We start from the raw sequence: 16,116 nt of genomic DNA on the forward strand, positions 1-16,116 counted from the left end.
GACTGGGTTATGGCTTAGGTGGACTGCAGGATTAAGTAAATTCGCCACCCAGCACTACGCGTCTGTCCTCGAACATTGATTTTGCTTTTTGTTGTTGTTTTTCATGTCTCTGTCTCATCATTCTCAAGAAACCTCTTGTGTTGGCTTCATAGCAGCATCGTCACTCTATGATACCCTCTTGCACCGCTGCACCCTCTTCTTGCTACCATCAGCCTACAACCGATGCCACGAGAGAAACCACCATGCGGCAATCCGTTATTCTTGAAATGGATGGAGGGTGAGCTGAGCATCTCGCTTCGTTGCATGGAAGAGACGCTGATAAGAATGGGCCAATCGGGTAGAACTTCGGGACGCTGCTCGAGAGAAGAATATGAAATCTGCAGAAGGGTACAACAAAGCATGTCGGTCATTACAGAATTGCCCCGTCACCTATACGCGGCCTAGGGAATTAGTCGTCCTTCAACATATAGGGGAGAAGACTGTAGCTATCTTGGAGAAGAAGTGGAAAACGTATTGCGAGGAGAATGATATAGTAATGGAATCACCTGCAAGTGAGCTCATTCTTCCTCCATCACTGGTCTAAGGAAACCTCAGCTCACACCGATGATACTAATGTTGATGAACAGAGACCAAAAACAAAGGTAAATCGAGAGCTACCCCATCCGACGACGAATCTACCAATTCCTCTATAGAGGCAGCACCAAAAAAGAAAGCTCGTAAAGCCTCTAAACCCAAGGCATACATTCCAGCTAAAGGATCAGGATCATATGGGATTTTAATGTCGTTAGTCCTCGCAATTGATAATCCCCAAATCAATACTCAGGTCTTCTTGACGAAATCAGAGGTTATAAGAGGTGCTCAGGATTATTGTGATTCATCATATGATCATTCGGAAAAGGGAACTTATTTCACTGCGTGGAGTGGGATGAAGACTTTGGTCAATAAGGGTTATGTGTATGTCACGGGGAATCCACATAAATATTGTTTAACAGAGGAAGGATAGTGAGTTCATTCGATACCGTGTGTCGATGCCCAGCTGATCGATTGTGCGCTGTCCAGTGACGTAGCTGTGACTATGAGGAACCTCAGACCTGAACTCAGTCATATCGAGAGACACCCCTTCCTGCATACACCTGCTGTTGGCGGATCGAATACGCCTGTCATCCCATCTCGCAACATCCCTCCTGCTCAGACACCGCTTACCCGAGTCCCCTCTCATACCTCGTCTCGCCATATATCTCCGGAGAAACCTGTTTTTCGTGCCAAGCCTGAACGATTTCAGTTTTGGTATATAGGTATGTCTTCTGTTATGATCGACGAAATCAACCCCATCGGACATCAGTACTGATTTTGTCTGCTACAGATTCGTCCGGAAATCGAGTATCCTCCCTTTCATCTTCCACCATACGTTTAGACCCTACGGAATTCACTAATTTACGCAAGGTCGAATTCAGATTCTCCCAACGCGATCACCCTTTCGCCTCGCAACTCCGCTTGGTAGATGATCATTCGCTCGCTAGGGTCAGAGACGATACCGGTCAATCCACCTTATTTGGATACGTAGTGGAAGAAGAAGCTCCTCCTACCTGCAGCAAATTCGACGAGGAGCCGATTCTCACAAGTAAAACGAAGAGAACGTCAAGTGGATCACCTGTACTTGACCTATTAGACGGTATTGCTCCCGATGAAGATGATGAATCCTTGGTATCCATATCTCAAACTCCCAAACCCAAAGCATCTTATCCTATCGATGATCTGATTACAGCTGAAAGGACGTTCGCCCGAACCGTCTCTGCACCTGCCAAACCCCAGTCACCGATATCCAACTTGGCGGCTGAAGCTGCACTCCAAAGACAGGTCGGTGGACAGGCATCCAGTCGATCACACTCCTTGACAGAACTTGATAAACCATCAAAACCTTCTAGACCCGCGCCAAGATTATCATCACATATTCCCACCCCCACTGTCCATGTGCATCTTGATCAACCCCTTCCTTCATCCTCGACGATCGCATCTACCGATAAGATATCAACTTTTCAGCCTTCAGACGCTATTGTGTATCCTCCCGGAACGTATGAGATCGTTTTGATCGTTGATACCAGAGAAGTGGAGTCTCGGTCAAACAGGGATAAGATCGCTGAAACGCTTGCTGCGAAGGGGATCAAGGTGGAAACTAGGGCTTTGAGGCTGGGCGATATGTGCTGGGTCGCTAGGAGGACGGTGGGTGATTTAGGCGGAGAAGAGGATGAGTGTGTGCTGGATTATGTGGTGGAGCGAAAGAGATTGGACGATCTGTGCAGTTCTATCAGAGATGGAAGGTATAATGAACAATGTGTGAGTGGAATCGGTGTATCGAGATAGATCTTCAGTTCAGTGACTAAAGGTTTATAAATGCGTTTGTGAATAAAAGTTTCGTCTCTCCAACTCTTGTATCAACCATATCTACTATATCGTCGAAGATTGGCAAGTCACCGAGAGAATGGAGTATCACGGTTTACAAATCATGACTGCCAAATCCCAGATTCAGATCCATAATCGTTTCTTCCTCAAGGAGACACACAAATTATCAGAGACCATAGATTTCTTAACGACCATGACGAAAGTGATCCAATCTTCTTATCGCGATAAATCGTTGTATATCATACCGACACGATACCTCTCTCGATCAACTTACAAATCCCTCCAACATCACCTGAAAGAGACTTATCCGGATAAAGAATTCTTGACGAGTTTCGGGGCATATCAGGAACTAAATGATAAATCAGCTTCTCAGACGTTGAAAGAGAAATTTGCGAGAATGTTATTATGCGTTAAAGGGATGAGTGCAGAGAGGGTATCGTCAATATTGGATATTTGGGAAACACCCCGATCACTATATGAAAGTCTGAAAGAACGAGAGGGACAACCGAAAGAGTTGGAAGTCGTGGATGAAAGTACAGGAAAGGGAAGGAAGAGAGCAAAAGAGATGTTCTTTGCTGATTGTGTTAAGGGAGAGGGAAGGAGGAAGATTGGTGATGCCCTTAGTAGAGAGGTGAGTAATCTATGAACAGACCATGTGAAAAGATGGAAATCATATTTCGAGCTGATTGATGAATGTTTTGCATCGAAATCACGTAGTTGTGGAAAGCTTTTATGGGAAGTGAAAATGGCGAGAAATGAAATAGCACTGGATGTGAAGTGCAAACATTATCATAAACATATCACTTGCCTTGTTGTATCAGTATCAAATGTACATAGTTAGCATAGTATCTTAATGCATGTCTTGTATAAAGAGAAGAGTTCTGATCATCATTTTGATAATCGTTCTGGTGAAAGACGGTATCAAAAGGATAATCTCCTTCGTTCCCATCTTCACCAAGTATCGTCATATTCATCACCTCATTACACACTCTATCTTCTTCGATGTCCTGACAATATCATCCTTGTATAGGCTGATCCAAATAAACAGAAACAAAATTCATCAGTAACTATTTTATCATCACCAACGATATGAGATGATAGCCAACTTACAATCCACTGTCCCATAATTGCGACTGGTACACCCCACGTATCCCTCCTGATGGTCACACTAAAACAGCATTTGATCTCCCTGAACTCATCCATCATACCATTATCTGATGCACCATCATGGAAACTCTGGGGTAAAGCTAAATCAGGAGGTGGTGGAGCGGGGAAAGCAGATTTTGATGGGTTTGGAGTAGGTGCAGCAGATAGGTGTCGAGGTTTATGTCGAGTTAGGGACAAGGGGATGTGTAAAGTACAGGAAATGTACATTGATCTTTGATCTATGGATGCGTAAATGGGCAGGTCAGCGAATGTCATCAAGGCTGTAAAATGATGTCGAGGGTGAGAAAGAGGTGTGCGAGGGAGAGGTGTGCGAGGGAGAGTATTGTTTTTGTCGGTGAAAGGCAGAACTACTCACTCTGATCAAAAGCTATCTTAGCATATCCTTCCCAATATCTTACAGCACTTTCTTCATCCATCAATTCGTACACGCACAGTTGTCCATCTCTGAACATGGACGCAGGTATACCAGTCAAGTTGGAGAATTCTTGATTGGCTTTTTGAATTTCACCTGTTCGTCTCCATATGCATGATGGGGTGTGAATAGCTGGACAGTAGGGACACAAGGTTAATTATATTAGTAAAAGAACAAACGTATGATGACGGACGATACGAGGGGAGGTAGCGAGAGAGAAGTGATATAAAATGTTTATTTAGACTTGGAAGCCATCAGGGGAGGAGATTACCCAACTCACATGCAAATGTCCTGTCATACTCCAACATCCACCTTTCCATAGCCTCTTCTACAAATACCAAATCTACATTTGTGAGTGTTCTAGCTATCTGTCGGAATTTAGGTCGGAATCCAGCTAAAGCAGCTAATATACGTCTGCGCGAATCGGGCGATATGCTTTTACCCAAAGCTTGATGAGGTGTGAGGCCTATAATCCATCAATCATACCAAAAGGTCAGCTGATCATTTTGGTCTTGACTGTCTGTATCTTGACAATCGTAATTGGACTTACCCGTCAACGGCAGTCTGCCATTTCTTCCTATTCCTCCCGGAGCCGGACTATCCGTCTCGCTGCCTGCTCTACTTTCGATCCTTGGCGCAGCCCTGCCAGATTCCATCCACTTGTTCATCCTCTCATATCCCTTTACATAATCGTATGGTTTCAACAAACCCGCGTCGTACTTCGCTTTAATCACCTGAGCCAATCTTGCCGCTCGACTTCCATTAGGTTGGTCCGCAGCGGCCATCATGAATTTATCGCTGATAAAACAAAATCATCAATACACAATCAAAACATGCCAATCATCAAGTATGACTCACATTCTTGACATGGGTACGACCTTTCCTTTTCCCTTGTAATTACTCGATCCACCGAACGCTCCTATCAGATTCTGAGAAGAGAGGTTGGCAAAGTCTGGAGTATTGGTTGTACTTGTACCCATATCATCTGACATGGGCACTTGAAGAGAGTTGTTGGGATCATTACCATCCAGTGACTGCATGAAGCTGAAGAAATCACCTGGGAGCGCAGGTACACCCAAATCTTTCATGAATTTGCTACACCAGGGATATCAATTTCGCATTCCAGATATGAACACATGAATAACTCACTTCAAAGCAGCTAGTTCCGAATCGTCATTCGAATCACCCCAAGATGGAGGAGGCATACTTTCATCGCCATTTGGATTCCCATTCCCATTTCCTGTCAAATCAGGTTCTAGTTTCACTGGAGGAGTCTGCTGAGATAATGTCTGATTGAGTTGGGAAGGTGCAGAGTTGAATTGCATTTGGTTGGATGTATTGGGGAGTAATGGCCATGACGGAGGGAAGTTTGGGTCAGTGTACATAGGTATCTGTTGCTGTTGTTGTTGTTGTTGATTCTGTTGAGGAAGAGTAGGTATCAACGTCGGCTGTGCTGAAGGTTGTATTGAGGGTTGTACTGTATTGGTGGATGATGATTCCGCACCACTGACTTGAGATGGCGATTCGGTCACTTGGCTTGCTTCCGAGTGATGCGAGTGAGAATGAGTAGGATGATGAGGTGGTGGTGTGAAATCTCGACAAAGATGAGGGATTTCACGTTTTATACTGTCAATCAGATCAGCTATGTAATCTCCATATAAGTCTGATCCAGTCGAACTCACCACCTCTCACAAGGTCTTCCACCTTCGCAAACCATATGACTGTATAACCAAATTAGCCCGTCTTTCATCGTTATCCCGAAGCAAACGATGTACGATCAGACTCACCTCCTTCTACAATACACACAAGCTTTTCCAGACGACCTCTTTGTCCTTTTCTTCCTCGGTTCACCATTCTTCCCCAGCCCTTCGGCTCCATGAAACTTTTTGGCCGATTTCTTCTTGGCTATACCGGAGATCTTACTCGGTCCATGCCCATTCCCGTTACCATGATGTTGTTGGATGATCTGCGTGAAAGCTTCTGCTGTGTTTCGTTGTTGTTGTTGAGGATCAATGAGGTTGGAAACGTAATCATCAGGATTGAAAGAATTGAACGAGGTAGGCTTCAGATTCGGTACAATACCTCTCAAGCTCGATGCTCCGAGCTGAGAGTGCAAGCTTGACGCACCGAGTTGAGAATGAAGATAGGTATAGGGGTCTGGGGTAGGGTTAGGGTTGAAATGTTGGATGGAAGATGATGATGAAGTCGTTCGTGATAATCCGGGAAATATTGGGACTGAAGATTGACCATTGTTGTTATTGTTATTTGGACCTTCATATAGGGGATACCCATTCATATTGTTATTCATCTTCACCAACAAAGGGCAGGGAAGATCCGGCGTGGTAGTGAGACAGACCTTGTTCGAGAGGAATGTTGATGCTAGATTATGGGTGGTAGGTTATAGGTGATAGTCGGATCAGGCCGGATTATAATGATGATAACGATGACGGGAGAGACATTGATTAGATTGCTATATGACGGTGCGCGATGGGATGTGTGATTTGTATTAATGGATAGATGAGACAATGGTTCTCACTGTATGTACGATAGGGGTATGGAGGGGATGTTGGGTATGGGGTGAGTGTCAAGAGAATTGTACGCAGTGGGATTGGCTGAGTAGGATGGGATAGGACAGGATGGGAGGATAGGAAGGACTCGCTCGCTCGCTACTGCAGATGTCAGACGATACAACTGTGAAAATGTGGATTTGTATTTCATCACTCTGTAAATACAAATAACGCAACTGTCAGACCCTGCTGAACCCTGAATCCCACTGCTTATTCTGCTTGTCCCGAGCTAACGTGGGAATTACCGATACATATAACTAACACACCCACATATTGCCATTTATAATTAACCGCGTTCGCGTTCATCTATGATCAAGGGCAGGTCATAGGATTGATTACTCCTGCCTCATCTCAAGTCCTCATAATATCATGTTTATTCAAGACATATGGAGCTCTGAGTAGCACTCGAATGTTCCATTAACATGGGTCATTGGAGGCCATCCGGGAATCCTGAGTTCAAACAATACCACAATCGAGGGCAAAGAAAACAGATCATTCATGAATGTCCAAGAAGATACTACTGACATAAAGTAGACAAATTACGAGTGATACTATGTTCGCGAGGAAGTTAAAAAGGCTAATTTCATCTGATTGTCCAAAAGATTCGAGATATATATAGTGTAGGTGGAGATACTGAACTATGTAAGGTCGTGTACAGTCGTACGATAAGATCCTGTTCTATCTTAATTATCTGATCCACTAGAGGAAGAATCGGGAGTAGATCCTTCTCCAGGAGCAGAAGAACTACCAGTGCTATCACTACCTCCACTGATGGGATTACCAAACTCGTCACAATCAATACCGATTCCACCTTTGCCTCCAGAACCAGTACCGCTACTTGGAGAAGAGCTGGAACCAGTCGAATCGGTACCACCGATTGGATTACCAAATTCGTCGCAGTCAATACCGAATCCACCTTTACCACCACTACCACTTCCTCCGATAGGTGAAGAACCACTGGAACCACTTGGGGAACTACCTCCGGTAAGACTGCCGATGATGTTGCCAAATTCGTCGCATGGAAGTTCAGGAGTGGAAGGAGACGAAGAGGTCTCACATCCTTCTCCTGTACATCCCTCCGAAGGAGTAGAAGAAGATGAAGGAGTAGAGGCTGGAGCGGTGGTAGCTCCAGTATCACCTGATTCACCACCTGAGCTACCTGAGTCGGGTGTGGAAGGGGAAGATGTGGTTGGTACAGCTGCAGCTTCGGTAGTCGCTTCAACAGGAACCGAGGTAGTTTCCTCTGGAGTCTCGACTGGGGCGACAGAAGAGGTGGTAGGCACAGCGGCCACTTGAGTAGTTGGGGTTGCGGCTACTTCCGTGGTGGGTGCAGCGGCCATATCGGTGGTCGGAGCAGGGGAGGATGACTCCGAAGTCATAGGAACCGGAATGGCATTGACGGCTATATCACGTGGTGATCAGTAAGACTGTTTTACTGAGAGGAAGGGAGACTTACCGGTGGATGCCAAGAGAGTGACGATACTGAAAGCGATGGTGAATTTCATCTTGTCTAAAGTTTTCGGAAAATCCAATGGAGCAGGATCAGATTGGGTGGTTTGAATTGAATTGAATTGGATTGAAAGAGATGTCTTTTTGGAGGGGGATGGGGATGAAGATTGAAAGATCGGAGTGGGTGATGATGGTTTTTATAGACGAATAATCGACAATCAAATCGATAGGTATACCATATAAAGACTAGACCAGTAGATCGAAAAGACAAAGAAAGTATCTTGTGGGAAATAGTTCATCTGCGAATTGACTTCTCCTTCCCTTGGAATTATGGGCATGTCTAGAGAATCACATCTAATCGCCTCTTCACTCCTTTGTCGAATGACCGAGTACCTTCCAAATCTTCCAAGGTGAAATTCCCCCATTTGTGGTTAGCGTAGGATTCCAAATATAAAGGCATATTCCATCTGGATGGTACCCAAATCAGCGGAACTGCGGATTGTCATATCCTTTAGAAGAGAACGGTATGATCCGGGTACCATCCTTTATCTAATGGGTGTTAAAGGCCAGCCGTCAATGTCCATCTTTACCATGATTACGATATCAAGCTGCGGATCCAGTTGATTGTTCTGACTTAGCGGAACAGGTTGAACGCTTTTTCCTCGGTGTACCACCATCATTGTGTGATTTCTTCTTGTTGAAACCGTCGAAAGACAGCCTTTCGGACGTTGCTGCGCCAATGCACATTCTGACTTGGGAGTGATAGATGACAAGTGAGAAATTCGCGGGTAGATTGCAATGCAGTATATCATGGGAATCTATGTGCGATATACGATGATTTAGGGGGTGATTGGCAGTCTCGTCTCAGTCGGGAAAATGATGGTGGTCACGGAAAGTGGAGGTCGGATTAGCATATGGTAACGGTTAAAAGGCTAAATAAATTGCAACCTTGCATCTATGAGACAAACAGTCCACTCGTTCTGCCAGAACAGACTACCATGCTGCACTGAGCCTTGCTTCCTGGTCATGAGCATTGGAAGTTGAGTGGTCTGACAGGTGTTATACATTCTGAGAGTCACGATGTCGATCACAGGGTCCAGCAGGAACACTCAAAGGGTGGTTTGCTTGGACACTACGGATCAGGAACTCGTCAAAAGACGGACCGTGCTCCCCATCCATCGTTAGTGTACATCCGAAACAAATCCTCATCGAGCAGTGCTCAGGCTAAGGTTCTGAGATCCGTTCATAATCTTACACTGATTACTCATGAGTCCTCTCTCCACTATAATGTACTAACTCTAATCATTGTAGACCTGACGAGTACCGACTTATGATCAAGCTAGAAAAGGGCCATACAACGTAACGTATCTTGCGCAACGTTTCGACCATCTAACGACCAAAGGGATCTGTTGTACATACACCTCAGAGATCAAGGAGAGTAGAATACCTTTTTGACTGAACACTCATCATTGTACGACATACCACTTAATCAATCAAGGAGTATCGGAACATCGAAACCCCTCGTGATCCGTATAATTGCAAACTTCCAAGGAAGATCTGCGGACGTTTGCATACGATACTATCGATACTATTGAAAACTCGTCTCTGTAGAAAACAGCAAAGACTGAAACAGCTAAAACAGAATGACCACCTTTCCTCGACACCCACTTCAGCTCGATCGTCCTCAATCAGGATCATTTCATTCCTATCGAACTTCCTTGACTCCCTCAACTCATTCAACGGCTCCAAGGGATAGTACGACCACTCCCCCTCGTACACCTTCACCATATCTCCCTAACCCACCTTCACCCAAGATCACTCATAATGATCCGTTGCCATCCATAAGAATAGACGATGAAGGCGATGAGAAAGTAGAAGAAGGTCGCTACAGAAGAAATAGTCTAGAAAGGACAAGGAGTTGGGCTGAAGAGGTCGAGAGGAATAGGAACAGGTCAGAGAGGAAAGGTAAAGAGCGAGTAAAAGCTGTCCGGGATGATGAGAATAGTCCATATGGCCAACCTTTTTGTGAGTCAAGTGAAGTGGAATTCACTTCACCAGTTGGACTATCGATCAGATTCCGATATACTAATGTGCCCAAGTGTTGAAGCTGATATGTATCGAATCGCACGCTATAGGGTCAGTATCGACCGAAGTGATGGATTCATTGGTCGAAGCTCTGAGCCCGTCGTCATCCCAATTATCACATCTACCCAGTGCCGCTAAAGTGATAGCTGCCAGTAGAAGAAGAAGTTATCGTATAGATAGTGATTCGGATGAAGGTAAAAGTGGGGGGGAAGAAGATGAATGGTGGAATGAAGATACCTATCGTCAGAAAGGAAGATCGACTTCAATGAGATTACAGGTGATCCAGCCGCAGTCACATAGGGAACGACGAACGTCTGAAAGAGCTAGAAAGTCAAGTAGCAAGATGACGAGAAATGATGAGAAAGATAGATCAATTAGATCGAATGAGAAGATAGCTTTAATATCTTTGCCTAGTCCTACAACACCTATCACACCTACTACGCCCAACATACCTGCCAAAACTTTCACTCCCACGACACCTATTTTGTCTATTGATGATATCATCAGGAAACATTCACCCGGAGTGACGAATGCTGAGAATGTCGTCAAGGAGAAGGCAAGGAAGGAGATCGAGGATATAAGACCTAGATTGGCTAGCATCAGACCGAAATCTATGGACGTTCTTACGCAAACAAAGAAGGAGTCGCGTGATACAAAGGGGCTGTCGTCTGAGATGATCGTGCAGAGTAATCACGAGAGTATCAGCGTAGCTTCCGTACCTCAGAACTCTTCCCTGACTCAAAATACTAGTACACCAGATGATATGTTAAGGACCAGAAAAATATCATTGGCCCAATCATCAACACCTTCCCGTCCATCTCGAGCCAACAGTCTACCAAACGTGAAACCGATCTTACGAACATCTCAAAGTGCACACAACACACCTCGAAGATCAGCTCTCAATACAGGTGTCGGTTCTGGACAAGCTACTGGGACGGAGAACGAAAGCTTGGAATCGCTCTCACAGGAAGTGAAGATGACTACAGCTCTATTAGATCAGCTGGAACAGTCGGAAAAATCATCAACCATCACATCAAATTCCTCTACACCCACTTCAAGTCGCAGGATAAGTTTTCAAATCTCACCTGATAAGCGATCTTCTGCATCCGTTCGACCGATGACACCTACCCGAAACTTCAATGGGAACGGGAATGGGAAATTATCTAAAAGGAAAAGTATGCCTGAATCGAGTCTTATAGCACTTCAATATCAAGCGCAACTCGATATTCAGAATCACTCTTATGCGATATATCTCAGATCGACTCATCTCAACAAGATCATATCTTTACCGAGACAATATCCCGAAACACCACTTCACATATCATTAGCAGAAGTTGGTAATCCCCATGGTAAACCTGTGATTATATTTCTAGGTCTAGGATGCGTTAGATATTTGATTGCTTTATTCGATGACTTTGCCAAGACTTTTAATCTCAGATTGATATGTATAGATAGATGGGGATATGGAAAGACCGATCAAGTGTCTTCCGATAAATGAAATCCACTAGATTGGGCGGATATAGTCACGAGGGTATTGGACGTGTTAGAAATAAGGGATTTCCAAATTTTGGCTCATTCTGCTGGATCACCTTATGCTATGGCACTTGCTCTGAGGATGAGGAATAGGGTGAAAGGCAAAGTACATTTGTTGGCACCCTGGGTGGGAGCCGATATAGATGGGGGTGAGTTTCCATTAACACCAAGAATCAGGCGTCGTTGTTAATTGAATTAATCCCTCTGTTTAGGCTACAAATGGCTTAAATATATACCCAACACAGTGATCAAATCTGCCACAGCTGCCGAATGGAAATTGCAATCGTATCTAATTGGTAAACCACCTCCGTTAAGACATAGCCCGATATCTCACGATGCGAATGCACCGGTATCTAGCGAACAATCTTCAAGGACTACACCACCCCTGCCGGATGAGGATGTTTTTGAAAAACCTAGAGAGAAACGAATATCGATGATCAGATCGTCAAATCGAGATAGCATCATAAATGCTGTTGAAAGAGAAAGACGAAGACCGCAAACCTCACCATCACCAGGTTTAGTCCGGAGGGCTTCAAAGAGATTACTCACTACACCTAGTAAGACATCGGTATCGAAGAACATGGACCGTCGACTCAGTCGGCCTGAATTGAGTAGATCTGATTCACCAACCAAGAACATCGATTCTCGAATAGTTATTCCAATTCGACAGGATTCTGGCACATCCCTGACCTCAATTAGTAGTTCTTTACAAACCAGCTTGAAGACTCCGACTTCCATATCCAGATCCAGTCTATCGCCAGGGAGTCGAGCTAGATCATCGAGTGTTTTAGATAAAGACGACGAAATTGAAGTTGATGGATTAGATATATATCCTAATGAAGGATTTGATTTGCGATCATCAAATTCATTGGATTCTCAATTCGTTACGTCCCCAATCAGTCGATCGGCCTTAATTCGAACACAGTCATATACTACCTCGAGCACGAGCCCGAGTGCGGTAGACTATGGATCGATGAGTGCACCTTCAGGGGAAGGGTTCAGTACAGTGTTGAATCAAGCTTCTCATGCAGAGTGCGAACCTGGAACTACCTCTGATCTATTATCGATAGTATTGAATAAAAACAAGGATGATAAACCTTGGGGATTCAGTTATACAGATTATTCAGGATCGGTAAAAGTATACTATGGATCATTGGATGATAAGATAAATGAAAAGAGTATGAGGTGGATGGAAAGATCAATGAATGATGTGGAACTGATGGTTAGAGAAGGTGAAGGTCATAATTTGATGACGTCGCAGAGGGTTATGTGGGATGTTTTTGAGAGTTTGGGAAGGGATGCTAGAGGGAGGTGATCAGCGGAAAGGATGTACTGATCTCTCGCGCGATGTGGTCTTATATTTCATTGTGTAGAACGGTATTGTGTTTTGATGATAATGATGAAGACTTGTTAATGATGGACAAAGTCATTGTGCAGTGAAGCAACGCGTCGCGTCAACCTGTGTTTGGTAATGTTTTTGGAATTTAAGCGATTAAGCGATCGAACAAAGTTGATCGGGTTGAGTCAACCGGTGAAAGCAAACACAGAGTCTCATCTCTGCCTCTTCATTCGTTCCTCGTTCTTTCTACTTCTATGTGTGTAACATATAGTGTATAAATGTAATATACAAGAACACTTGCCATGCCCACGCCGTTATCTCCTTCCTCATCTCAGGAGATAATCCCAATCTCACCACCGCCTTCATCGTACCTCAAGAGTAAAGGGAAGGCCACACCTACATCTATAGCATCTTCATCTAAATCTATTACTACAACTACAGCCGATCTCAAAGAGAAATCCAACTTCAGTTCTGGGTCTGGGTCTAAGGCTGCTTCTGTGACTGTATGGAAATCGAAAGATGTCGAAGATCAAATGAAAAGAAAGGCAACGGATGATCAACGATCGGAATTATCGAAAAAGAGTAGATCAGAAGTTACCCAGAGGATGTTGAGTACTAGAGGGAAGGATTTGAACCCTATTACCAACTCGGATTTGTATTCCAGGTGAGTTGGAATGTCCTTTTGTTTACTGGGGTTGAAATATGCGTACCATATATTGGGAATGGACTATATCGTAACATGTAGGATGGATGAATACTCGGAAGCTTAAGATACTGACAAACCATTGGATAGAGACATATAAAAATGAGTAGACTGTATAAGCTGATGATACTCTGTATATATGTATTCAGAACCGACCACTTCGTATCCTGTTCTACGGGACATCAACAATCCAATCGAGGAGGTGGGAGCGAGGGTTCATGGACTTATTGGCAAGTTCGTTCGGCCCAGATGAACGATCAAGCTAGGCCTAAGGTGAATAGAGCTGTTCTATTTCAATTCCTTTCTTGCTGTGTTTGCCGTTTTGAGACAGCTGCTTACAATGATTTTTATTTAAAAAAATAAAAAAATAAATAGAAAACGGACATCTTCAAAGGCTGTGTGGTCTATCTGAACGGATCGACAGGACCAAAAGTATCTAATTTACAAGTACAACATTTGATATCAAGTAATGGAGGTAGATTGGCGTAAGTGAATTCTCCCCTCCATCCCTTGGCTTATTTCCAAACGCGGTAGAGAGATAGATACCCAACAGGTCAAATGCGAAAAGATGACAGATGGGCTGATTGGAATGCTATGACTTGATAGCCCCACGCAATCATCCTCGTGTACACATATAATAGCCAATGGTGGTTTATCCGGAACGAAAACTCAGAAACATATCGATGGTCAGGGAACAAGAGGTGCAAGTAGACGTGCGAAAGTCGTCAAAGTTGAATGTGAGCCTAATCCCACCGTTACTCGTTTACTCGTAAGTATAGCGCACCTTACAGTATTTGAATGGTACGCAGGGATTCTCGATTCGGTTGAAAAGGGACAGAAATTGTCGGAAGCTGGTTATGGAATGGTAGAAGATCCTGTAAGTGAGCTTAGCATACATGATTCAATAGAGGAGCTGATATTTCTAGGTTGTGTGGTCAGTCACAACCTAATTTGTTCAAGACGTTGGGGGTAAAACCGAAATTGGAGTCTGAAATTAGCCAGAAGTGATATGCCGATTGGAAGTGCACTCCCGTATAATATCGTCTTGTAATTTGCCCAGTAAACAATTGTTGTACCACTGGATTGTCATATTGTTGTACGATTGTAATAACATGTTACGTTGATGATAATAATTTACATACTATTACATGAACTCCTGATCAATCTCAGTCTTAACAACACACCCACTCTGCCAAATGACTATCTCTAATATATGATCTTCTTGATGCACGAATACCATCTCAGCTCGAAGCTAATCCTAATCCTCATCTTCATCGTCATCATCGTGATCTTCCCTGACCCTCCTCCTCTTCTCTCTCCTACCTCCATCATCCAAATCATCCTCATCTTCATCTTCATCTACATCATCTTCGTCCGCATCTCTTCTGTTACTCGACTTTGATTTGGATTTAGGCCTCGAGTCGTATTCCTCTTCTTCACCTTCTGCATCTTCATCTACATCCTGAGTTGGTCTATCCGGATCAAAAGATACGCCGCCGCCTCGTCCGTGAGCTAAGGGCGAGGGTGCTCTGACCGGTCTGATAAGTGAAAAAAAAAGTAAAAGTTATCAGTTGGCAAACATATTATCGGAATGATATTGCGTTGTTCACTGATAGATGATGTAGGAGATGCAGCAATGTACTGATATGGAATACTCACCTCTGCTTAGGAGGTTGTTTCGCTCTGACTTCTTCACAAGCATCTACCCAACTATCCATAGAAACGCGGACGAATCAGCTTAGTCCTCTCCACCTTCAACGAAGTAGCGATCAGCTTACTCGCAATAAACATCAACAGGTACCGAAAGAGCTGTCATCATGATTTATGTGTCAGCTTCGTCATGCATTCCTATGACACAATGGCTGGACTGACAATTTATAGGTGACGTGAATCTCTGTCCACAGACTTTACACGTTAGATGGCCAAACATCGATTGTTTATCGCTAAGTCGTATAGAAACATGAGATATCAGCTTTCGAAATCGTTGTAAATCCTTATCTAGCTGACCAATTGATGAGTGTAACAGAGAGAAACATACATTTTCACTGTCACTGCTTTCTCGTGGTTACAGAACAAACATTTGAAGACACTTGCTAAATACCATTGAACCAATGTTAGGATTAGTTAATCACCATTCCGTCTTGTGTAAGGGAAATGGTATGGCATACATAATGGTTCGGCCTTCTTTTTGGCTTGGGGTTTCTTCGCTGCCTTTCTCTTACCCATCTTGGCGGATCAGGTATATCTATTGGCCGTTATGTAGGCTGAACCAGATGAAGAAAGATGTATATGTAAGGGTTACAAATATCTTGCATCTTTGGTTATGGACGTGGTGGATGTTTTGAACTCGTATACGGAGTTTGGACGTAACTCCGTTGATGACTAGGTGGTGGGTTGAACGAATACGCGTTGGCTACATGTGTCATTATCGATGATGATGATGATGATGATGATGTTGCTT

General features: G+C 43.9%; 6 protein-coding genes across 6 annotated transcripts; 3 read left to right on the forward strand and 3 right to left on the reverse strand.

Annotated features, from left to right (window-relative positions):
• Positions 1-222: 222 nt before the first annotated feature.
• I203_108343 (uncharacterized protein) lies at positions 223-3,159 on the forward strand (the record flags this gene model as incomplete). The annotated part of the gene is made up of 7 exons (XM_019148516.1): positions 223-277; positions 342-551; positions 627-1,002; positions 1,060-1,295; positions 1,364-2,334; positions 2,411-3,031; positions 3,118-3,159. 7 exons carry the CDS (start codon positions 223-225, stop codon positions 3,157-3,159), a joined length of 2,511 nt encoding a protein of 836 aa, XP_019002099.1.
• A 257-nt stretch (positions 3,160-3,416) lies between these two features.
• I203_108344 (uncharacterized protein) lies at positions 3,417-6,275 on the reverse strand (the record flags this gene model as incomplete). Its single annotated transcript, XM_019148517.1, has 10 exons — positions 3,417-3,431; positions 3,511-3,785; positions 3,923-4,111; positions 4,260-4,445; positions 4,530-4,777; positions 4,838-5,074; positions 5,129-5,397; positions 5,458-5,605; positions 5,662-5,700; positions 5,767-6,275. The coding sequence occupies 10 exons, from the start codon at positions 6,273-6,275 to the stop codon at positions 3,417-3,419; spliced, it is 2,115 nt and encodes a 704-aa protein (XP_019002100.1).
• Positions 6,276-7,229: 954 nt separating this feature from the next.
• I203_108345 (uncharacterized protein) lies at positions 7,230-8,051 on the reverse strand (the record flags this gene model as incomplete). The annotated part of the gene is made up of 2 exons (XM_019148518.1): positions 7,230-7,948; positions 8,003-8,051. The coding sequence occupies 2 exons, from the start codon at positions 8,049-8,051 to the stop codon at positions 7,230-7,232; spliced, it is 768 nt and encodes a 255-aa protein (XP_019002101.1).
• Positions 8,052-9,638: 1,587 nt separating this feature from the next.
• I203_108346 (uncharacterized protein) lies at positions 9,639-12,928 on the forward strand (the record flags this gene model as incomplete). Its single annotated transcript, XM_019148519.1, has 4 exons — positions 9,639-10,020; positions 10,131-11,525; positions 11,589-11,762; positions 11,826-12,928. The coding sequence occupies 4 exons, from the start codon at positions 9,639-9,641 to the stop codon at positions 12,926-12,928; spliced, it is 3,054 nt and encodes a 1,017-aa protein (XP_019002102.1).
• A 326-nt stretch (positions 12,929-13,254) lies between these two features.
• On the forward strand, positions 13,255-14,663 carry I203_108347 (uncharacterized protein; the record flags this gene model as incomplete). The annotated part of the gene is made up of 6 exons (XM_019148520.1): positions 13,255-13,616; positions 13,805-13,928; positions 14,031-14,140; positions 14,262-14,392; positions 14,465-14,532; positions 14,595-14,663. The coding sequence occupies 6 exons, from the start codon at positions 13,255-13,257 to the stop codon at positions 14,661-14,663; spliced, it is 864 nt and encodes a 287-aa protein (XP_019002103.1).
• A 250-nt stretch (positions 14,664-14,913) lies between these two features.
• I203_108348 (uncharacterized protein) lies at positions 14,914-15,881 on the reverse strand (the record flags this gene model as incomplete). The annotated part of the gene is made up of 6 exons (XM_019148521.1): positions 14,914-15,193; positions 15,315-15,365; positions 15,434-15,464; positions 15,528-15,598; positions 15,694-15,748; positions 15,824-15,881. The coding sequence occupies 6 exons, from the start codon at positions 15,879-15,881 to the stop codon at positions 14,914-14,916; spliced, it is 546 nt and encodes a 181-aa protein (XP_019002104.1).
• Between the last annotated feature and the right edge of the window lie 235 nt (positions 15,882-16,116).

This window comes from Kwoniella mangroviensis, chromosome 3 (genome assembly GCF_000507465.2).
Source record: "Kwoniella mangroviensis CBS 8507 chromosome 3, whole genome shotgun sequence".
Lineage (NCBI taxonomy): Eukaryota > Fungi > Basidiomycota > Tremellomycetes > Tremellales > Cryptococcaceae > Kwoniella > Kwoniella mangrovensis.